The 18575-nt window shown below is 28.1% G+C and overlaps 1 protein-coding gene across 2 annotated transcripts; it reads right to left on the bottom strand.

Moving 5' to 3' along the window:
• Nucleotides 1–1176: 1176 nt before the first annotated feature.
• On the bottom strand, nucleotides 1177–4016 carry LOC112790872 (probable E3 ubiquitin-protein ligase RHB1A). 2 transcript variants are annotated; one of them, XM_025833472.3, is made up of 5 exons: nucleotides 3793–4016; nucleotides 3084–3208; nucleotides 1876–2305; nucleotides 1656–1765; nucleotides 1177–1568 (listed from the first exon to the last, which is right to left on the bottom strand). In XM_025833472.3, the coding sequence occupies exons 2-5, from the start codon at nucleotides 3150–3152 to the stop codon at nucleotides 1539–1541; spliced, it is 639 nt and encodes a 212-aa protein (XP_025689257.1). In that variant the 5' UTR covers nucleotides 3153–3208; nucleotides 3793–4016; the 3' UTR covers nucleotides 1177–1538. The 2 variants fall into 2 exon arrangements, with proteins under 2 accessions (XP_025689257.1, XP_025689258.1); XM_025833473.3 differs by having other exon boundaries at nucleotides 3361–3957.
• Nucleotides 4017–18575: the final 14559 nt, after the last annotated feature.

The raw sequence follows: 18575 nt of genomic DNA, 5'->3' as shown, positions 1-18575 counted from the left end.
AAATTATATTTCTATTATTTGAAGCAATTTGTGAACTCAAACTAACTCGTAAAATTTTGTTGAATTGAGTTTAAACTTACAAAATAATTTTGATTGTTAATAAATCAAACTTAATTTTTGTGAGTCGAATTTAAAGTTGGTTTAACTGGACGCTCACTTTCGCTATTCCCATCCTCGGCCTCTCACCCAACCTCTCACCTGGCAATTCACCACCAACAACAATAATACCAAGAACAGCAATGTCATAAACATATTTCACAATCAAAACTGAGGGAAAAGAGTAGAGGAAGGAGGAGGCAGCGGCCACAGAGAGGAGTCGCCGCCGCCGCCGCCGCCGCCGTACAAGGAATAGAGGGGACGACAGAGGAGGCAACACTGGGGCCTGAGTTACAGCTGCGACATTGTCTTTTGCTCCGTAACCACCGCCTCCTTCCTCCAACAAATCTTTGGAGTCCCAGAACGCTTCCTTGTACCCCTCCCCCTTTGCCAGCCCATTGAAATCAACGACGCGGATATCACCCTGTTCGACGCGAACCACTTCCCTAGCGCGGTCCAGTTCCTCTTCAAGGTCCCAACAAAAGGGGGGAAGAAATTCGAGAGGTATGATCACACTGGCGATTTCAGGTTTGTAGTTCAATGATACGACTTATTGCAACCCAAAGTCTCTGTTTCCTTCGCAAGAGAAGAGTGTTGATTATGTGGTTAGCGTAGTGGACTAGTGGAGAGGGTTATTGGTGATTGTGGTGACCATGGTAGTGGTGTTTGCAACATGCCAACATCCATATCTATAGTGCTAGTGCAACTTTTTTTTATTTGCATTTGATGGAGTGAAGGCGGCTCAGATGCAAAATGCAATCTCAGTTTAAGATACCGTGAACAATCATATAAAATGCGTTAAAATTATCTTTATAAAAAAACATTCAATTCAGCATTTACCTTTTACGAAATGATTATAACTTGTTCTTTTCTTCTAATGAATATTTTTTCATTTTAGTTAATTGAATGAATATTTTTGGGGAAGGAGGGATGATGCCAGCGGTGGCAATTCAACCCTCCTATTCAAATTATATAAACAAGTCATCTTAATTAGTTCTGAATCAATGTTAAGAGAAGCAAGACGATTACAGTGAAAGCATTTATCATTCTTTGACAAAAATATTAACACCCAAAATAATATACGATAAAAGAAGCACGGGAAATCATATTGAACGCATCGTTGTTTTGTAATTAACATGTCTCCTAACATAATGTATGCAATATATTGCACTTAGGAGTTAGGACTCAACACTATTTTAAACTTTCTAATTGAGAACTATTAAACAATAACATCCTACTTTCCTTTAATTTCCTGTAACCAACACAAAGGACTCTGCACAAAAAATGGGGGGGGGGGGGGGGAGAAAACCTCAGGTAATTCAGAAGAACAAAACAATCAAAATACACCCATATAATTCGGTTGGCAAGATAGCAACCAATGACGTTGAAACCTCCTCAAACTGTATCACATACTATGTTTGAACCCCCTAAGTTGACATCTATTATTCGATGGGAGGGTTGAAAACCATTTCCTGCATTACAAATTTTCGGTAAGTGTCATATCCATAGGAAAACTTCATAATGATAAGGGAAACGTAAAGTAATTAATTAGGACAAACCTGATCACACACAGGGCAAGTTTCACTTCTTTCCATCCACTCCAGGATGCATGCAAGGTGAAAATGATGGTCACATTTGGTGGTGAGTTTTGGATTTTCTGTATCATACTCTACAAAAAGATGTACATACATCAACAACTCGTTACCAACCAAGAATAAATGTCGCAACATGATAAATGACTTAATTGTATCGCCAGCTAAAGAAGCATAATAATATTACCTTCTAAACAAATTGGGCACGAATCCTCCTCTTCAGCTAAATTTATAGGTTTTCTCAACTTTGGAAGTTCAATCTCAGAATCCTTAGTTGACTCAAGTTCAAAATCAGTCTGAGCTCTGCCTTCTGATTCTTTCAGCTCTTCCAATTTAGTTGAGGTCCCATGATTATCTCCAGCAACTGGTTCTTGAATTGAATTAGAATTCGTAGATTGTAAGGAAGCATTACTCTTGTCTCCAACAATTTCTTGAGCCACAGGTGGTGTGTGAGTGGTACCTAAGGTGACATTGAAGGGAATAGGAGCAGGAGGTGGTCTGTAAGTATCGGGGCTTGAAGTATCTAGATTAGTATCAACTAAGAGTCGCCCAGAGAAAGCAGACGCAGCACCCGGGTGAGATGAAAGTGGAACATGCTCCTCTGATGCTCTTGGGTACTGCAGATAGAATGTAACAAATGAAGCAACATTATAACACACTGGATGAGGCCAATAGAAAATAATTAGCAGAAAGAGATGATAAGCTAATACAAGAAGCAGACGTTAAAATCCCATCGAAATAATTAAAGGTCCATGTTACATGTTAGTAAATGGCTAGGTCGGTACTCTGAAAGTATCTGTCCTAAGGCTGGCCCTTCATTTATGAATACATCAAACTAGCCTTTATTGTCAAGTTATGCCATTAAACTGGTCTCAAAGTAACATCAAATTAGTCTCTCAAGAAGACAACTGACGAGATTTGATGATCAGCAGTGAACCAATTTGATGGTTTTTTGAGTCTTAAGAATTGCTCAGGTGAGCTCGGGAGGTGGTTGGCCAAACCCCCTATGGTAAGTTGCAAATCTGGCATTTGAAAACTTGGTATTGCAGGTATCTGTCTCAGATCACAGTCCACTTCCACAGCCACCAATTACTTCTAGGTAGTTTAATGTTTGACTTTTGATCATGGTGAACCATAGACTGAATACTTTGTAGGACAAATCGTTTGCCTTCCTCCAAATGGACAGAGTTCACTGGAAACACTCCAAAATCCCCCATTAGCAGGTAGCAAACTCGGTTCTAATTTGTAAACAACTCAAAAAGTCATGTATATTACATGAACTGAATAGTCATAAAATTTCTCCTTCGGGGTTGTTAGAGAGTAAGCAATCAAGTCAGACAAGAGCTAGCAGAAGATAAAGAGTATGAAATTCAAGTAATGAAATAGGATACTGACATAGTAGTATGCAGTTGGAGCGCTCAATTCGGTCACTTTGGGAGAACAACAACAGCAACAACCGCCCATCGCCCCTTATCTCCAGCACCAAAATATCACTATTGCCACTGATTGCATTATTTCACCTTTATCAACATATTCACACATATATTCACAGTTACCTCAGACTGATTAATAATTAAGCAAGTACAAGAGCAGGATTATAATTAAGCTAAACACATCGCAAATTGATTGAAAAAGCAAAGGAAAAAAGTTATATGTTTTATCGGAAATTTACAATAGTGCGTGGAAGCTACTCCACCGCCACCGAAAGAGAGTAATAATACCCTACTTTCCAGAACAGAATCCAATTCATCAAAACCTATCACCAACTCGGAGGGGTAAAGACAACGAAAAAAGAAACAAACAGAAGCAATAGGGCAAGGTGCAGTAAAGAGACAAGAGATTCAACAACAATCAGATTACGCTGTGATTTCGATTGAAACAAAAGAAAAGCGTAGCATATATAAAGCTCATAGGAGATTTCAGAAAATTATATTTAAAACAATAATCATAAAAAAAAACAAGAAGAAAGAAAAGCTGATGAATTAGATGAAGAGGCAGTAATCGATGAGTTGAGTGGAGCTGTAATGAAAAGCAAAGAAGATGAATATGCGAGGGAGTGAAGATATGAAATCAGCAGACAGGATTGGCGATGGAGGCTTCGTACCTAACGATTGAGAATTACGGCGAGGGTGGGCGCGTGAGAATGGAAAAATCGAAGATTATTGTTCAGCTAAAAGATGAAGGAGGAGAAGGAGAAGAAGAAGAAACTGCGGAGTAGTTGCTGTAGCTGATTATTTGACACGATGATGTGGTGTGCGAGTTGCACAGTGCGGGGGTTTACGTGTACGAGAAACACTTGCACGGAAATTTGAAAATTCCTCTCATCTTAAATTACTTCTTTGACCCCGTCCTTTACTTCTTCATTCTTCAAGGCCACATCTCAACCCTTTACTTTCTCTGGGGCCCGCTTTCTAATGCTGATCAACGGCTTACACCTAACTCCGCCACCCCTTCCACACAGGATCTAGATTCTCTGATATTTAATAGGATAATGATAATGATCGAATAAACAAATACAGAATATTATTATGTTTTTTTTTTTCGATAAGTATATAATTTGAGAACAATTCAATTAGATATTTTTAAAAAAAAAATTTTATTTAATTTTTTACTATAATATTTAAAAAATTAAACAAATAGATTCATAAAAATTTATTATCCTTTTTAAATTAATACACATCTAAAATACAAATTAAATAAAATTTAATTTTAAATTTTAAATTTTAAAATTTTTGTTTTAATTTTAACATTTTAAATTACTAACAAATTATAATTTAAATACACATCCAAAAAATAAAATTAAATAAAATTCAAAAATTTTAATTTTAGAATTAATAAAGACTTTAAAATAAAAAATACTAATGCTCAAATAAATAATAAAAATTTTAACTAATACTATGAAAAAATATGTTAGATATATTTTTATTGAATAAGATTTAAAAAATTTAACTTTATTATTCATTTTAATAATTTAAAAAACAGTAATATTTAAATAAGTAAAGAAAAATCCAACTAATAACAAAAAAAATAAGAAATATTAGATGCGTTTTTATCAAATAAGATATAAAAAATAATTTTATTTTTAACGTTTAAATTTAACAATTAGATTTATAATTTCGGATATGTTTTAAAAATATTTTGTATATAACTTAATAATTGTATATGTGTTATAATTGAAAAAAAATAATTTTTATAAACATACATTTTAATAATTTTAAAAACATTAATAATCAAATAAGTAATGAAAAAAATCAAACTAATAATAAAAAATAAGAAATATTAAATACATTTTTATCGAATAAGATATGTAAAAAAAATAATTTTATCTTTAACGTTTAAATTTAAATTTAGATTTATGATTTTGGATATGTTTCAAAATATTTTATATATAACTTAATAGTTTTAGATGTGTTATAATTGAAAAAAATAATAACTTTTATGAGCATACATTTTACTAATTTTAAAAACGTTAATGTTCAAATGAGTAATGAAAAAATTCAACTAATAATAAAAAAATAAGAAATATTAGATGCATTTTTATTGAATAAGATATAAAAATAATTAATTTTATTTTTAACGTTTAAATTTAAATTTTAGATTTATAATTTTGAATGCGTTTCAAAAATATTTTGTATATAATTTAATAATAATTTAAGATGTGTTATAATTGAAAAAAATAATAATTTTTATGAACATACATTTTAACAATTTTAAAAATGTTAATGTTCAAATATAAGTAATGAAAAAATTTAACTAATAATAAAAAATAAAAATATTAGATGCATTTTTAACGAATAAGATATAAAAAAATTAGTTTTATTTTTAATGGTTATATTTAAATTTTAGATTTATGATTTTGGATGTGTTTCAAAAATATTTTGTATATAACTTAATAATTTTATATGTGGTATAAATAAAAAAAATTATGAACATAAATTTTAATAATTTTAAAAATATTAATGTTCAAATATATAAGTAATGAAAAAATCCAACTAATAATAAAAAATAAGAAATATTAGATGAGTTTTTATCAAATAAGATATTAAAAAATTAATTTTATTTTTAACGTTTAAATTTAAATTTTAGATTTATAATTTTGGATGTCTTTCAAAAATATTTTGTATATAACTTAATAGTTTTAGATGCGTTATAATTAAAAAAAAACAATTTTTTTGAACATATATTTTAATGATTTTAAAAATATTAATGTTCAAATATATAAGTAATGAAAAAATTCAACTAATAATAAAAAATAAAAAATATTAGATGCGTTTTTATCGAATAAGATATAAAAAAAATTAATTTTCTTTTTAATGTTTAAATTTAAATTTTAGATTTATGATTTTGGATGTGTTTCAAAAATATTTTGTATATAACTTAATAGTTTGAGATGCGTTATACAACAAACAACAACAAAACCTTGTCCCACTAAGTGGGGTCGGCTACAATCAAACGATGCCATTGTGCTCTGTCATGTATCATGTTAACAGAGAGACCGTTTACATGTAGATCTCGTTTGACCACCTCATGGATGGTCTTCTTCTTAGGTCTACTTCATCTGCCTTTTGTCCCTTGTCCATTTTCCATCCCATCCACCCTCTTGACTGGATGTTCTATCTGTCTTCTTCTCACATGTCCAAACCACTTGAGATATGATTTAACCATCTTTTCCACAATGGGTGCTTTTTCAACTCTCTCTCTTATATCTTCGTTCTTTATTTTATCTAATTGCATATGACCACTCATCCATCTCAACATATTCATCTCTGCCACACTCATCAACTTATGTTCGTGCTCCCCTTTAACTGCCCAACACTCCGTACCATAAAGTATAGCCGGTCTTATAGTGGTGCGATAGAATTTACCTTTAAGTTTTAAAGACACTTTTTTTGTCGCATATAAAACTAGATGCACTCCGCCATTTTGACCAACCTGTTTGGATCCTATGATTTACATCATATTCAATCTCTCCATTATTCTGTATGATGTACCCAAGATACTTAAAACTTTTAACTTTTCATAAGATGTTTTCTCCAATCTTCACCTCTATATTAGGGTTTCCAAAAAAAATAATTTTTTAAACATGTATTTTAATGATTTTAAAAACGTTAATGTTCAAATATATAAGTAATGAAAAAATCCAACTAATAAAAAAAAATAAGAAATATTAGATGCGTTTTATCGAATAAGATATAAAAAAATTAATTTTATTTTTAGCGTTTATATTTAAATTTTAGATTTATGATTTTGGATGTGTTTCAAAAATATTTTGTATATAACTTAATAATTTTATGTGTATTATAATTAAAAAAAATCAAATTTTATGAACATAAATTTTAATAATTTTAAAATTGTTAATGTTCAAATATATAAATAATGAAAAAATCCAACAACTAATAAAAAAATAAAAAATATTAGATGAATTTTTATAGAATAAGATATTAAAAGAATTTTTACTTTCACAACAAATTTTTTCTTTTGCATAGTCATTTACTTTCTTTTATTGTGAATCATTCATAACCAAATTTGCAAACTAAATATTTAGAGGACTAAGTAATTAAGTCACTCGCATATACTTTTATTTCCGTACTTTAAAATGTGGAAATATTAAAAATGAGAAAAATATAACTAACAAATAATCAATAATCAATCAATCGGATGATATTAGATAAATATTACGAAATCTTTTTGAATTTAGAATAGAATTTATAAATTTGAAAAGAAGTATAATAATAATAAAATATTAAATTATGAAGTAATAAATTTACCTGCAGAGGAGTAGCACTCATAAATTGAATTTAGTATGAAGAACTAGAGAGAAAAAAGTACGAGAGAAGAACGCACAGAGAGAATGAAAAAATGATAAAGTAACTAGTAACTACATTATGAAGTGGGTAGGAAGTTAGAGAAATTCTAGTATTTAAAATTTAAATTAATTTTAATTACTAATATATTTATCTACAAAATAGAAATATGTTTTAATTAAAATTTAATTAAATAATATTATTTGAATTAAAAAGTTGATTTAAAGTTGAAAGTTAAATGACAACTAGCATTTTTTATTTGATAAATAAGAAAGGTAAACTATTACATATGTGTTGTAAAATAAATAAAGATTTTTTTTATTTCAATAAAATAATCATCTTCCAAAATTATCTAATTCCCCTAAAGCATTTTTTCAAAACGTAAATTCCTAGTTCCTAATAATATATAAATCGTCTCAGAGTGTAATAGTGGTTAATATATTATATAAATTACAAGTCCTAAGGATGATTTATGTATGAATAGCTTCTGATGAATAACATATAAACCGTCTCAGTGTAGCCAGCTTTAGTAGTTGTATATAAATCATTTCAGAGAGAAAGGATTTACGTATTTTGAGGCAAAAACACAAGGGATTGGCATTATTTATGTGCAATAACTCACCCTCAACACCCAAGCGCAATTTATGTTCAATTTGACTAACCAGCAAAATCTAGTTATGATTAGGAAATGGATCCTCTCCATTGTTTTGTCATTGGAAAGAATAAAGTATAATTTTCCACCTTTAATTCTACAAGTGGGACCAAAAATAAATGAAAGAGAAAAAATAATGAAAAATAAGATTTTTCACTGGATACCATCCAATTTTTTTTATTGGAAAGGATCCACTTCCGCTATAATTATGCTCAAAATATAAAGCAAAAGTATCGATGAACATCCATACTAGAAATATTGAAATTCATTAAAAATTAAAAAATAATTATTAGTTAAACAACACTGATAAATATATTTAGACATCATTTTAATTTGTATTCAAATACTTCTAAATTGAATATTAATTTTTCAATAAATTTAGGAAGTGAAAAATTTAATTAGTTTAAAAAATAATATAAAAGGTGATTTTGTTACGAGAAAGATTTATCTTTTAAAATAAAATAAAAAAACTTCATTTAAAAAATTAAATTATTGTGTATGAATAACTCTATATTTTTATTTCAAAGACAATATCTAAAAAAATTAAATAATTTAAATGTTTTAAAATAATAAAATAAAATAAAATTACTCATCATTAAATTTGTAATTTTTATAAAATATATATTTTATTATTTTATTTTTTAAAATTAATTTTTTATTTTATTATTTTATCAATTTATTCAATTTAAAGAATGTTTATCTAAGGTTAAGTATTAGAATAATCCTAAAACTAAATAGTAATTTCTTTATCTAAACGACAGAGAATTAGATCACATATTTTATGTATGAAAAAATAGTATTAATTTGGCCGAATAGCAATCAATAATTGGATACCATATTGTATGAAAATGAAATGAGAAAATTAAAATACATAACAAATGTAGAATTTAATGAAGAAAAAGTATATGGAATCAAAAGGTTACCAGCCAAAAACTAAACAAAACCACATTAATTTATATTAATAATTAATTTTTAAATTTTTAAATTCAAAATTTAAAATTGATTAAGTAAACCTAATTAAAACCTATAAAAACCTTCCTCTTCTCTCTCACATTAACCTACCCACCTCCAACAGTCACACATACAGATCTCTCTCTTACCGTCAGGCTCTCTCCGTCTTCCTACCGCGACCCACTTCCACTTTCAGTCAGAACTGTCTTTACCAGATCCGGAACTCGTGATGATATCTTAGTAATGTCTGCACCACTAAATCCATGTGTATAATGAGCAAGAGCCGAAAGATCGACGTCCTTCGAAATTGGTGACTTCTTCAAGCACGCTTTGAAGATCTGGAGACGACGTGATGTCTCATCCGGTAAAGGAATGTATATCAATTGATCAAGACGTCCTGGCCAAAGCAATGCAGGGTCTATAATGTCAGGTCTGTTTGTTGCTCCAATGATGAACACTGTTTCCTTAACAGAAATTCCATCCATCTCTATTAGTAGTTAGTTCAACATTCTATTAGCACCGCCGGAATCCTCTCTTGAACTTCCTCACTGCAGATCCGAAATGTCAAAGCTTTAGAAAAATAATTAGTGGCAATTTGTGTGAAATATAAAAAAATCATTCATTTAATATGAAAAAAAAAACATCCTAATATTTAACAAAAGAAATATCCAGTTATATTTTAGAAAAAATAATTAAATATCTATAAAATTTAAAAAAATGAAATTCTTAAAGAAATAGAAGTATTCACATTTACAATACAAAAAAATTCGAAAAATATATAAAAGAACATCCATTTAGTATGAAAAAAAAATTTTCTGATACTTAACAGAAGAAACATCCATATATATTAACTCGTAGAGATTTTAGATTCACCCAAAGATATTTTGACTGATTTTTGGCTAATACCCTTTTGGTTCCCTAGCATTGCTCTTTAATGAAAAATTGAGTTGAGTACTTAATGTACTAAAATTAATTTTGTGAAATATTTAGTCAATAACATTAGATCAAATTTATTTCAATATCCTGTTAAAACTAAAACTGAGTTTATCTCAATTTTAAAACATAATTCAAGAAATAAAAAATATTTTTATATTTATAAATTATTTAGACATATAACAAAAAAAATTTAACTATCTGAACATAATATAACAAACTTTGGACTTATCACAATACTCTCCCTCCTAATTACCATAATATGCGCCACATTCACTCAATTAGGAGTTCTATACTTAATTAATATGATCTCGCATCCCAAGAAGCAAACCATGCGGTTATATTTGTGGCAACTACTCCATTGAAAATGTTAAAAACATCTTCTCATGATGATCTTTCTTCAAAAAGTGTGGCTTATTTGTTTAGCAACACTTTAAATAAAGGTAACACTTTTACTTCAAATAAAAATCAGGCTCTACAACTTATCATCCAATGATCAAAATAAAATATTTTCACATGATGACAATCATGAAATCTTTATTGGAATAGTCACCTTTTTTTAGCTACAATCATATGCTTTATCATTTTGAACATACATCGTGACTGGGTCTTGAGGGTTAGCCAAGTTGAGCATAAATCGTATTTGGGTGATGAGGGTTAGCTATTGCACATCAATCGTGTCAACCCCTTGTGCTTTTGGGGTGATTTATATATAACTATTAAAGATGGCTATCCTGAGATAATTTATATGTTATTCTTTGGAAGCTATTCATGTATAAATCGTTCTAGGATGTACTGGTTAATATATTATATAAATCACAAGATCCAGAGACAATTTATATATTATTAGAAACAGTAAATTTGCGTTTTGAAAAATACTTTAGGAAAATTAGGTAATTTTGGAAGGTGTAATTTTATTTAAATAAAAAAGCCATAAATAAATAAGAAAAAAAATAAATATAAAATAAAAAATATAAATAAAAGATTTTAGAATTAATATTATTAATATTATTATTTTAATATAATAGAAATGATTTATATCTATTTACTAATATTATATGTGGTAGTGTGTATATATAAAAAAGAAAGAAGTGTTTAGTTGTTGTTGTATGTTGTTTTAAGTGTAGTTTCTCCTATTTATACATGTAACAAGTCTTTATTTTTAAATTTTATTTATTTGAATTTGTCTTGAAAAATGATTCCTTTAATATTGAAAAAGTTAGCCACTCAAGTCATAAATGGACATTCATGTATCTCTTCTTATCACAACACTTCCCTTGGATATCCATTTAAAATTATGCCTTGTTAAAACTTTACTAAAAGAACCCAATAGAAAAACTTAATAGGGACAAAAACCTAACCAAGAAAAAAAGAGTACAGTCTGCCCTTTTTGTCGACAATATTTGATATTTCGAAATTGGCACATCCCAATCTAATGTACCAATTTTTCAAAAGAGGATTTTGGAAGTGCCTTTGTAAATAAATCTACCAGATTATCACTTGAGCGGATCTGTTGGACATCAATTGTTCCTTGATTTTGAAGATCATGAGTGAAAAAAGAATTTAGGAGAAATATATTTTGTTCTATCACCTTTGATATATCCACCCTTAAGTTAAGTAATGCATGCTGTGTTATCTTCAAACATAATAATTGGAGCTATTTTTCTATCGGTTAGTCTACAAGATGATAGAATATATTGGATTAAATTCTTGAGTAAAAAACACTCGCGACTTGCTTCATATATTTCGCTAGTATTGCAGCATGATTAGAGGATGTTGTTGTTATCGTCTGTTTTGTGGATCTCCATGACATAGCTGTATCATCATATGTGAACATAGGAATCCTATTTGAGATCTTCCTTCGTGTGGATCAGATAAGTATCCTGCATCTGCATAAACGATTAATTGTGACTTGAATTCATATGGATAAAGTAGTCCCATATTAACTGTTCCATGGAGATATCGAAAGATTTGTTGTTTGATTCCATTCGAATGTCTTCTGGTTGGAAAGGAACTATACCTTGCTAGTAAATTTACATCAAATATTATGTCAGGTTGTATATTATTAGCAAGATACATTAGTGTTTTAATGACACTAAGATATGGTACTTCAAAACCAATAATATCTTATTTTTTTTAGGATTGATCTTTTTTCACATCCAAAGACCTTACGATCATTGTGGTACTTAATGGATGTGACTTATCCATATAAAATCTCTTCAAGATCTTTTCTATGTATGTTGTTTGATGAATAAAGATCTCATTTTTTGTATGATTGATCTGTAGGCCGAGACAAAATTTAGTATTTTTAAAATCTTTCATCTCAAACTCTTCTTTTAGAACTTTTATAATTGTTGGAATCTCTTCAGGGATTCTAATGATATTTAAATTATCAACGCACACAGCAATTATAATGAATTCAGATGCATATTTTTTTTTATAAAAACACATGGACAGTCATTCTTAAATCCATTTTTTGCCAGATACTCAATAAGACGATGATACCACATTCGTCCAGATTGCTTTAGATCATATAAAGATCTTTGCAATTTTATTGAGTATAACTCTTGCAAATATTCATTAGATGGTTTAGATATCTTTAGTCTTTCAGAAATTTTCATATAGATATCACGATCTAATGATCTATATAAATAAACTGTCAGCACATCCATTAGATGCATATGTAGTTTATGATATGCGGATAAACTGACTAAATAACACAATGTTATTGTATCAACTATAGAAGAATATGTTTCTTCATAAATCTATACCAAGCCTTTGTGAAAAACCTTGTGCTACAAGTCAAGCTTTGTAGTGTACAACTTTATTTTTCTCATTTCGTTTTCTCACAAATACCCATATGTATCCAACAGGTTTTACATCTTCTGGTGTACGGACTACAAGTCCAAAGACTTCACGCTTTGCAAGTGAGTCTAACTCAACCTTCATGACTTTTTTTCATTTCGGTCAATCATTCCTTTGTTGACATCCTTCGACTGTTGTTGGCTCAAGATCCTTACTTTCATGCATGATGTGTAATGCCACATTATATGCAAATATTTCATTGAGAATTCTCCTGTAAAAACATATCAGAATTTTCAAGTACCTGAACGTCTTTCGGCATCAAAACTATATCAGAATTTTGGACAATTGTAGGTGTCTTTACTATGTCTTTATCCTTTTTAACAAGAATAATATTTACCTCTTTTCTTTTTTAAAAATTTTTATCTTTGGAACCAAGAGGTCTACCACGCTTCTGACGTGAATTTGTTTCGATGGTCAGTTGTCCAATTGGGACATCAATTTGAATTGGGGCATTTTCGACTGGCATGTAGGATTTGGTTATCCTTTTCGTATCAAAAAATGCATCAGGAAATTCATTTGCTATTCTTTGCAAATATATAATCTTTTGAACTTCTATTTCACATTCTCTGATCAATGATCTAAATGTATCAAGGATGATGTATTCCTATTAAGTTCCTTTTTAAGAAGTTTATTCTCTAACCCTAATGTTGAAAATTTTGATTCATCAAAATGACAGTCTGCAAATCGGGTTTTAAATACATCTCCAATTTGTATATCAAGATATCTCATTATAGAGGGAGAATCATATCCAACATATATCCCTAATTTTTTTTGGGGCCCTATTTTAGTGCGATAAGGCAAGCAATTAGAACATATATCACACACCCAAATATTCTTAAATGAAAAATATTTTTCTAATGGCCAAAAGCTAATTGTAGAGGAGAGAATTGATAGTAACTTGTTGGTTTCAAATGAATAAGTGTTACAGCATGTAAAATTACATGTCCCAAGCAAAGGTTGGGAGATTTGTTCTCATAAGTAAGGGTCTAGCAATTAATTGAAAGTATTTAGTAAGTGATTTTACTAACTTATTTTGTATGTTAACATAAGCTACTGGATGTTCAATGCTTATTCCGTTAGCTATACAATAAGTATCAAAGGCTTGGGAAGTGAATTCACCGGCATTATCAAGGAGAATATTTTTTTATTGAATTTTCTGAAAACTGTGCTTTTAATCGAATAATTTGAGTAAGTAATCTCGCAAACGCTAGGTTGTGAGAATACAATAAGCACACATGTGAAAATTGTTGGGAATAAGTAGTATGACCACAATCCAATAAATCATGTGTCAAATAATTTGTTATTGTTATTATATTAAAATGTTAATATAATAAGGTCCTTGATTTAATTTAGAAATTTATCATTGTGATAATGATCATAATATTGAGAGATAAATCTTTTATAATTTAATCTAAATTATTCTTGATCATAGGATTATTAAAAAAGAAATTAATAATCCGAAAAGATCAATATATATATATATATATATATATATATATATATATATATATATATATATATATATATATATATAATGGTCTTCATTGGATGAAGATTAATAGATCTCATTTATTAAATTATATATATAGGTGGTGCATATAGAGATATGACTATTGAACTGACTCATTTTGAGAATTCTTAATGGTATAATTACCGTGTATTTGTCAATAGGATATTCTCAAGATGAACATAGTAATATAGTTTCCTTTGACCTACGACTGTCATAGTAATTAACAATGTATTTATTATACTTTGATTCCGGACGCCTAATATCCTAGGGTTCTAGTTGGATGGATATTGGGTATAATTTAAATACTTGTAGAATTAATGATTAGTCAATAAGGAATCCGTTAAATCTCGGTAAAGAGTTTGAGCTTTATGATTATAATAACTGAGATTAATAAAACCTTGGCCAAGGGAATTGAATGAATGAAGAAATGAATTTTTTAGGTCATTCATAGTTCATTATAATAATAGTAACAAATTAGAGTTTGACAATTAAACCATACTCTAAGTGTTAACCAAGAGGTGAAAAGATGGAAGGAATTATACTTTGTTCTTCTTGGGTTTTCAGTAAAAATATATTACTTCATGCTATTGGGTCATTGAGAAGTGTTGGTAGATGCCAACCTTGATTAGTAAATTTAGTATGACTAATTTACTACCCGTTTAGTATTAAACCTATGGGTCACATACTAACGAGTGTCCTAATATTTGTTGTAGAATTATTTAATTATTATTTTGATTTAATCAAATAAATAATTATATGAATTTCAAATAGAATATTATTATTTTTTTTGCTAGTACCAAGAATATAATAATAATATGATAATTAAGAATATTAAATGAGATTTGAGAATAATTAGTTATTCAATTTCTAAATTTGAATTTTAAATTTGGATGAGATCCTAAATGATTATATTTCAAATTGAGTTATGATATGATTCATAAATTTAAAAAATTCAAGCTTAAAATAAAAGGATATGATTTAAATCTGAATTGAGATTCAAATTTGAAATCAATAACAAATCTCATACTATATATATGTATGACAAGAGTAGAGGAAATATAAGACCAATAACAAGAGTTTTATTCCTTTACCTCTACACACATAAACGTATGTGAGTTTAATTCTTGGAGAAGAATTTTATGGCGTGCAAGGAGTTGCAAGAGGTTTCTCAATTTAGATTAAATGTCCATTGGTCAAGGAGTTGACAGCAAAGGTTGGTCTCGGTGTGGATACGCATAGCGCATTTGTACCATCAAAGGAGAAAGTGATTTTTACTAGCATACACAGGTATTTAGATCTGATCTATATTGTTTATTCAAATAAAATTTAAGCACAAAATAGATCTTTAGGATTACTTTCTTTTCTTCCGCTGCGTGTTATGAACACATAGTAATCCTTCAACAATCTCAAAGATGCGTCTAATAGGAACATAAAATATCTAAAAGATCCACATGGTGGATGAATAGGTCCACATATATCATCTTGAATCCTTTCTAAGAATTTAGGGGACTCAAATCCAATCTTTACTAGTGATGATCTCAAAATTAGCTTTTCTTGATAACATGCAGCACAATAAAATTAACTAAATTAAATTTTTTTTTGGTTCTTTGGTAAATGTCAATGAGAGTTTTCAATAATTCTCCGCATCATGGTTGTTCTATGATGACCCAATCGATCATGCCAAATTAAAATTCATTTAGGCTAATAACTTCTAGTTTACAATGGCATATGATTCAATTGCACTAATTTTAGTATAATATAACTCAAATGAAAGTGAAGGTAACTTTTCTAATATAAGCTTTTTATTTGAATCATGAGTTGTGATACATAAGTACTTATGATTTTTCTCATTCATTGTTTCAGTATGATATTTATTTCGACGAATATCTTTAAAATTCAACAAGTTCTTTAGAGACTTAATAAACAATAGTGCATTATTTATTATGAATTTTATTCCTTCAAAAAATAAAATTATAACTCTTTTAGAACCCTTTATCACATTGCATAAGCCAATAATAGTATTAACACATTCTTCTTTTGGTACAAGATAATTAAAATATATATTATTTTTGAGAATGTTATGTGAACTTGCACTATCCGCAAGGCAAACATCTTCATTATATATCATTGTCATTTTCTTCAAATAATAATAATAATAATAATAATAATAATAATAATAATAATAATAATAATAATGCATAGTAAAATTGTATTTTCTAAGAAGCACTATTCATAAAAAATAGTGTCATATACTAGAATTTTATTATTATTACTATTATTATTATTTTAGAACTTGACACATTTAGTGATTTTTGAATTCATAAAGATAAACATAAATATTTTATTAAACATTATTTATATAACATTATTTATTAAATATTATTTTTTCTAGCATGTCATTATCAGTTATCTTTTTTTCACATAATTTCATTCATGAGTTAATTTAGAACGTTGCTGAATTATATTCATTTATGAATTTAAAATCCTATAAACGCAAGTGTGTCCACTCATATCGAACTTGAGGAAGTATCAGTGTCTTTTGATGATTATACCTTTCTTCAAGGTTCTTTCACAGATCTGAAGAATCTTTTAGTGTGAGATATTCGATCAATTTTCAATCCTTCGTCAAGATGACGACGAAGGAAGATCATGGTTTTGGTTTTATCCTTCTGAGATGCAGTATTTTCAGTTTTAGTGGTATCTCCAAGATCCATTGAATCAAGATAAACTTCGGCATCTAATATTCATGATAAGTAATTATTTTCAGATATATCAAGAGCATTAAATTTAAGATGAGAGAATTTTGACATAATAAAAATATAGGAAAAAGTTTAGTAACAAAAAATTTTCAGCCATAACTAACCAAAACTTTCCAAAATTTACTTCGTTTATATAACTTACATTATAATTTTTTATCTCACTCTCCTGTCAATTCACTTATCATACTCATATCAGCCGTATTTATTAATGATATTAATTATAATATCATATCTTTAATTTTTACTTTAACATTTTCTTTTATAATTTGAATTTTATATTTAAGAATACAATAAAGACTAATAATAATAATAAAGAATGATAATAATAATAATATTCATTAAATGACTTTAGCTGGAATCGGGTTTTATTTCCTTTAATTCATTTATTATCATTCCAGGAGTTAACAAATGTGAAATCCTTGTTTAATAGGTTTATCGTTGTTAGAAGGATCATGAAGGCCGTATACTTTCTCAAAGACCAAAAATCACAACTCTAGTTCAATTACAAGCACAATTGGGATAGGCCAAGGAAATTTACAAGAAGTCGTCTTTATCATTGCAAATAATATGACACTTGAATTCGACCTTAACATAGTGCCTATGTCGGAAGGAGTTGAAGAATAATTTGAACTACAGACAGATTCATCCGATGAGATTGTTGCCAGTCACCCAATTTTCGAGAATATGAAAATCACACTAGCTTTGATGAGGTATGGTAATAAACTGATTTAATTTTTCTTTGGTATTTTTATGTGCATTTATAATTATACTGTGCTAACTATATTCATACACATAACATTCATAAGATCATATATATAACATCCATAATTACATATAACTAACATCTAAAAATTAAAAATTCATGTTTATTAGATATTACATCCATACCCATATCATTTTTTAGTTATTGCATAAGTAACTATCAAGTTAACACAAATATTTTTAAATTTTATCATAATTGAATTTGAAAAAATGTCAAATTCTTAAATTAATTTATTCAATTGATAAAGTTACTCATAACATCTATAAATTCATACACATAACATTCATAGTTTCATATTAATAACATTCACAATTTTGTACTCATAATATTCATAATTTCATACATATGATGTTTATAGTAAATAAATTTTTATAATTAATATTACCAAATTTTAACTACGTGTCTTATTGTATTCTTTAAATTATCTCATTCGTGCACTAATAAATCATTATTTTAATTATTTTAATATTTTTTATTTAATATTTATATATATGCTTATTTATTGATTTTAATATGATGAGTTAATAATTATTTTTAAAAATTTATTTTTTTAAAAAATTATTTTTTATTTTTAATAGTCTATATATAAAACATGAGTGTATAGTAGAAGTTGTTAAAATTTTTTAATTTATCCTCCATCATTTTTGTAG

This window comes from Arachis hypogaea, chromosome 3 (genome assembly GCF_003086295.3).
Source record: "Arachis hypogaea cultivar Tifrunner chromosome 3, arahy.Tifrunner.gnm2.J5K5, whole genome shotgun sequence".
NCBI classification, from domain to species: Eukaryota; Viridiplantae; Streptophyta; class Magnoliopsida; order Fabales; family Fabaceae; genus Arachis; species Arachis hypogaea.
Note: the sequence above shows the minus strand (reverse complement) of the source record. Positions and strands in the feature narration are given on the sequence as shown.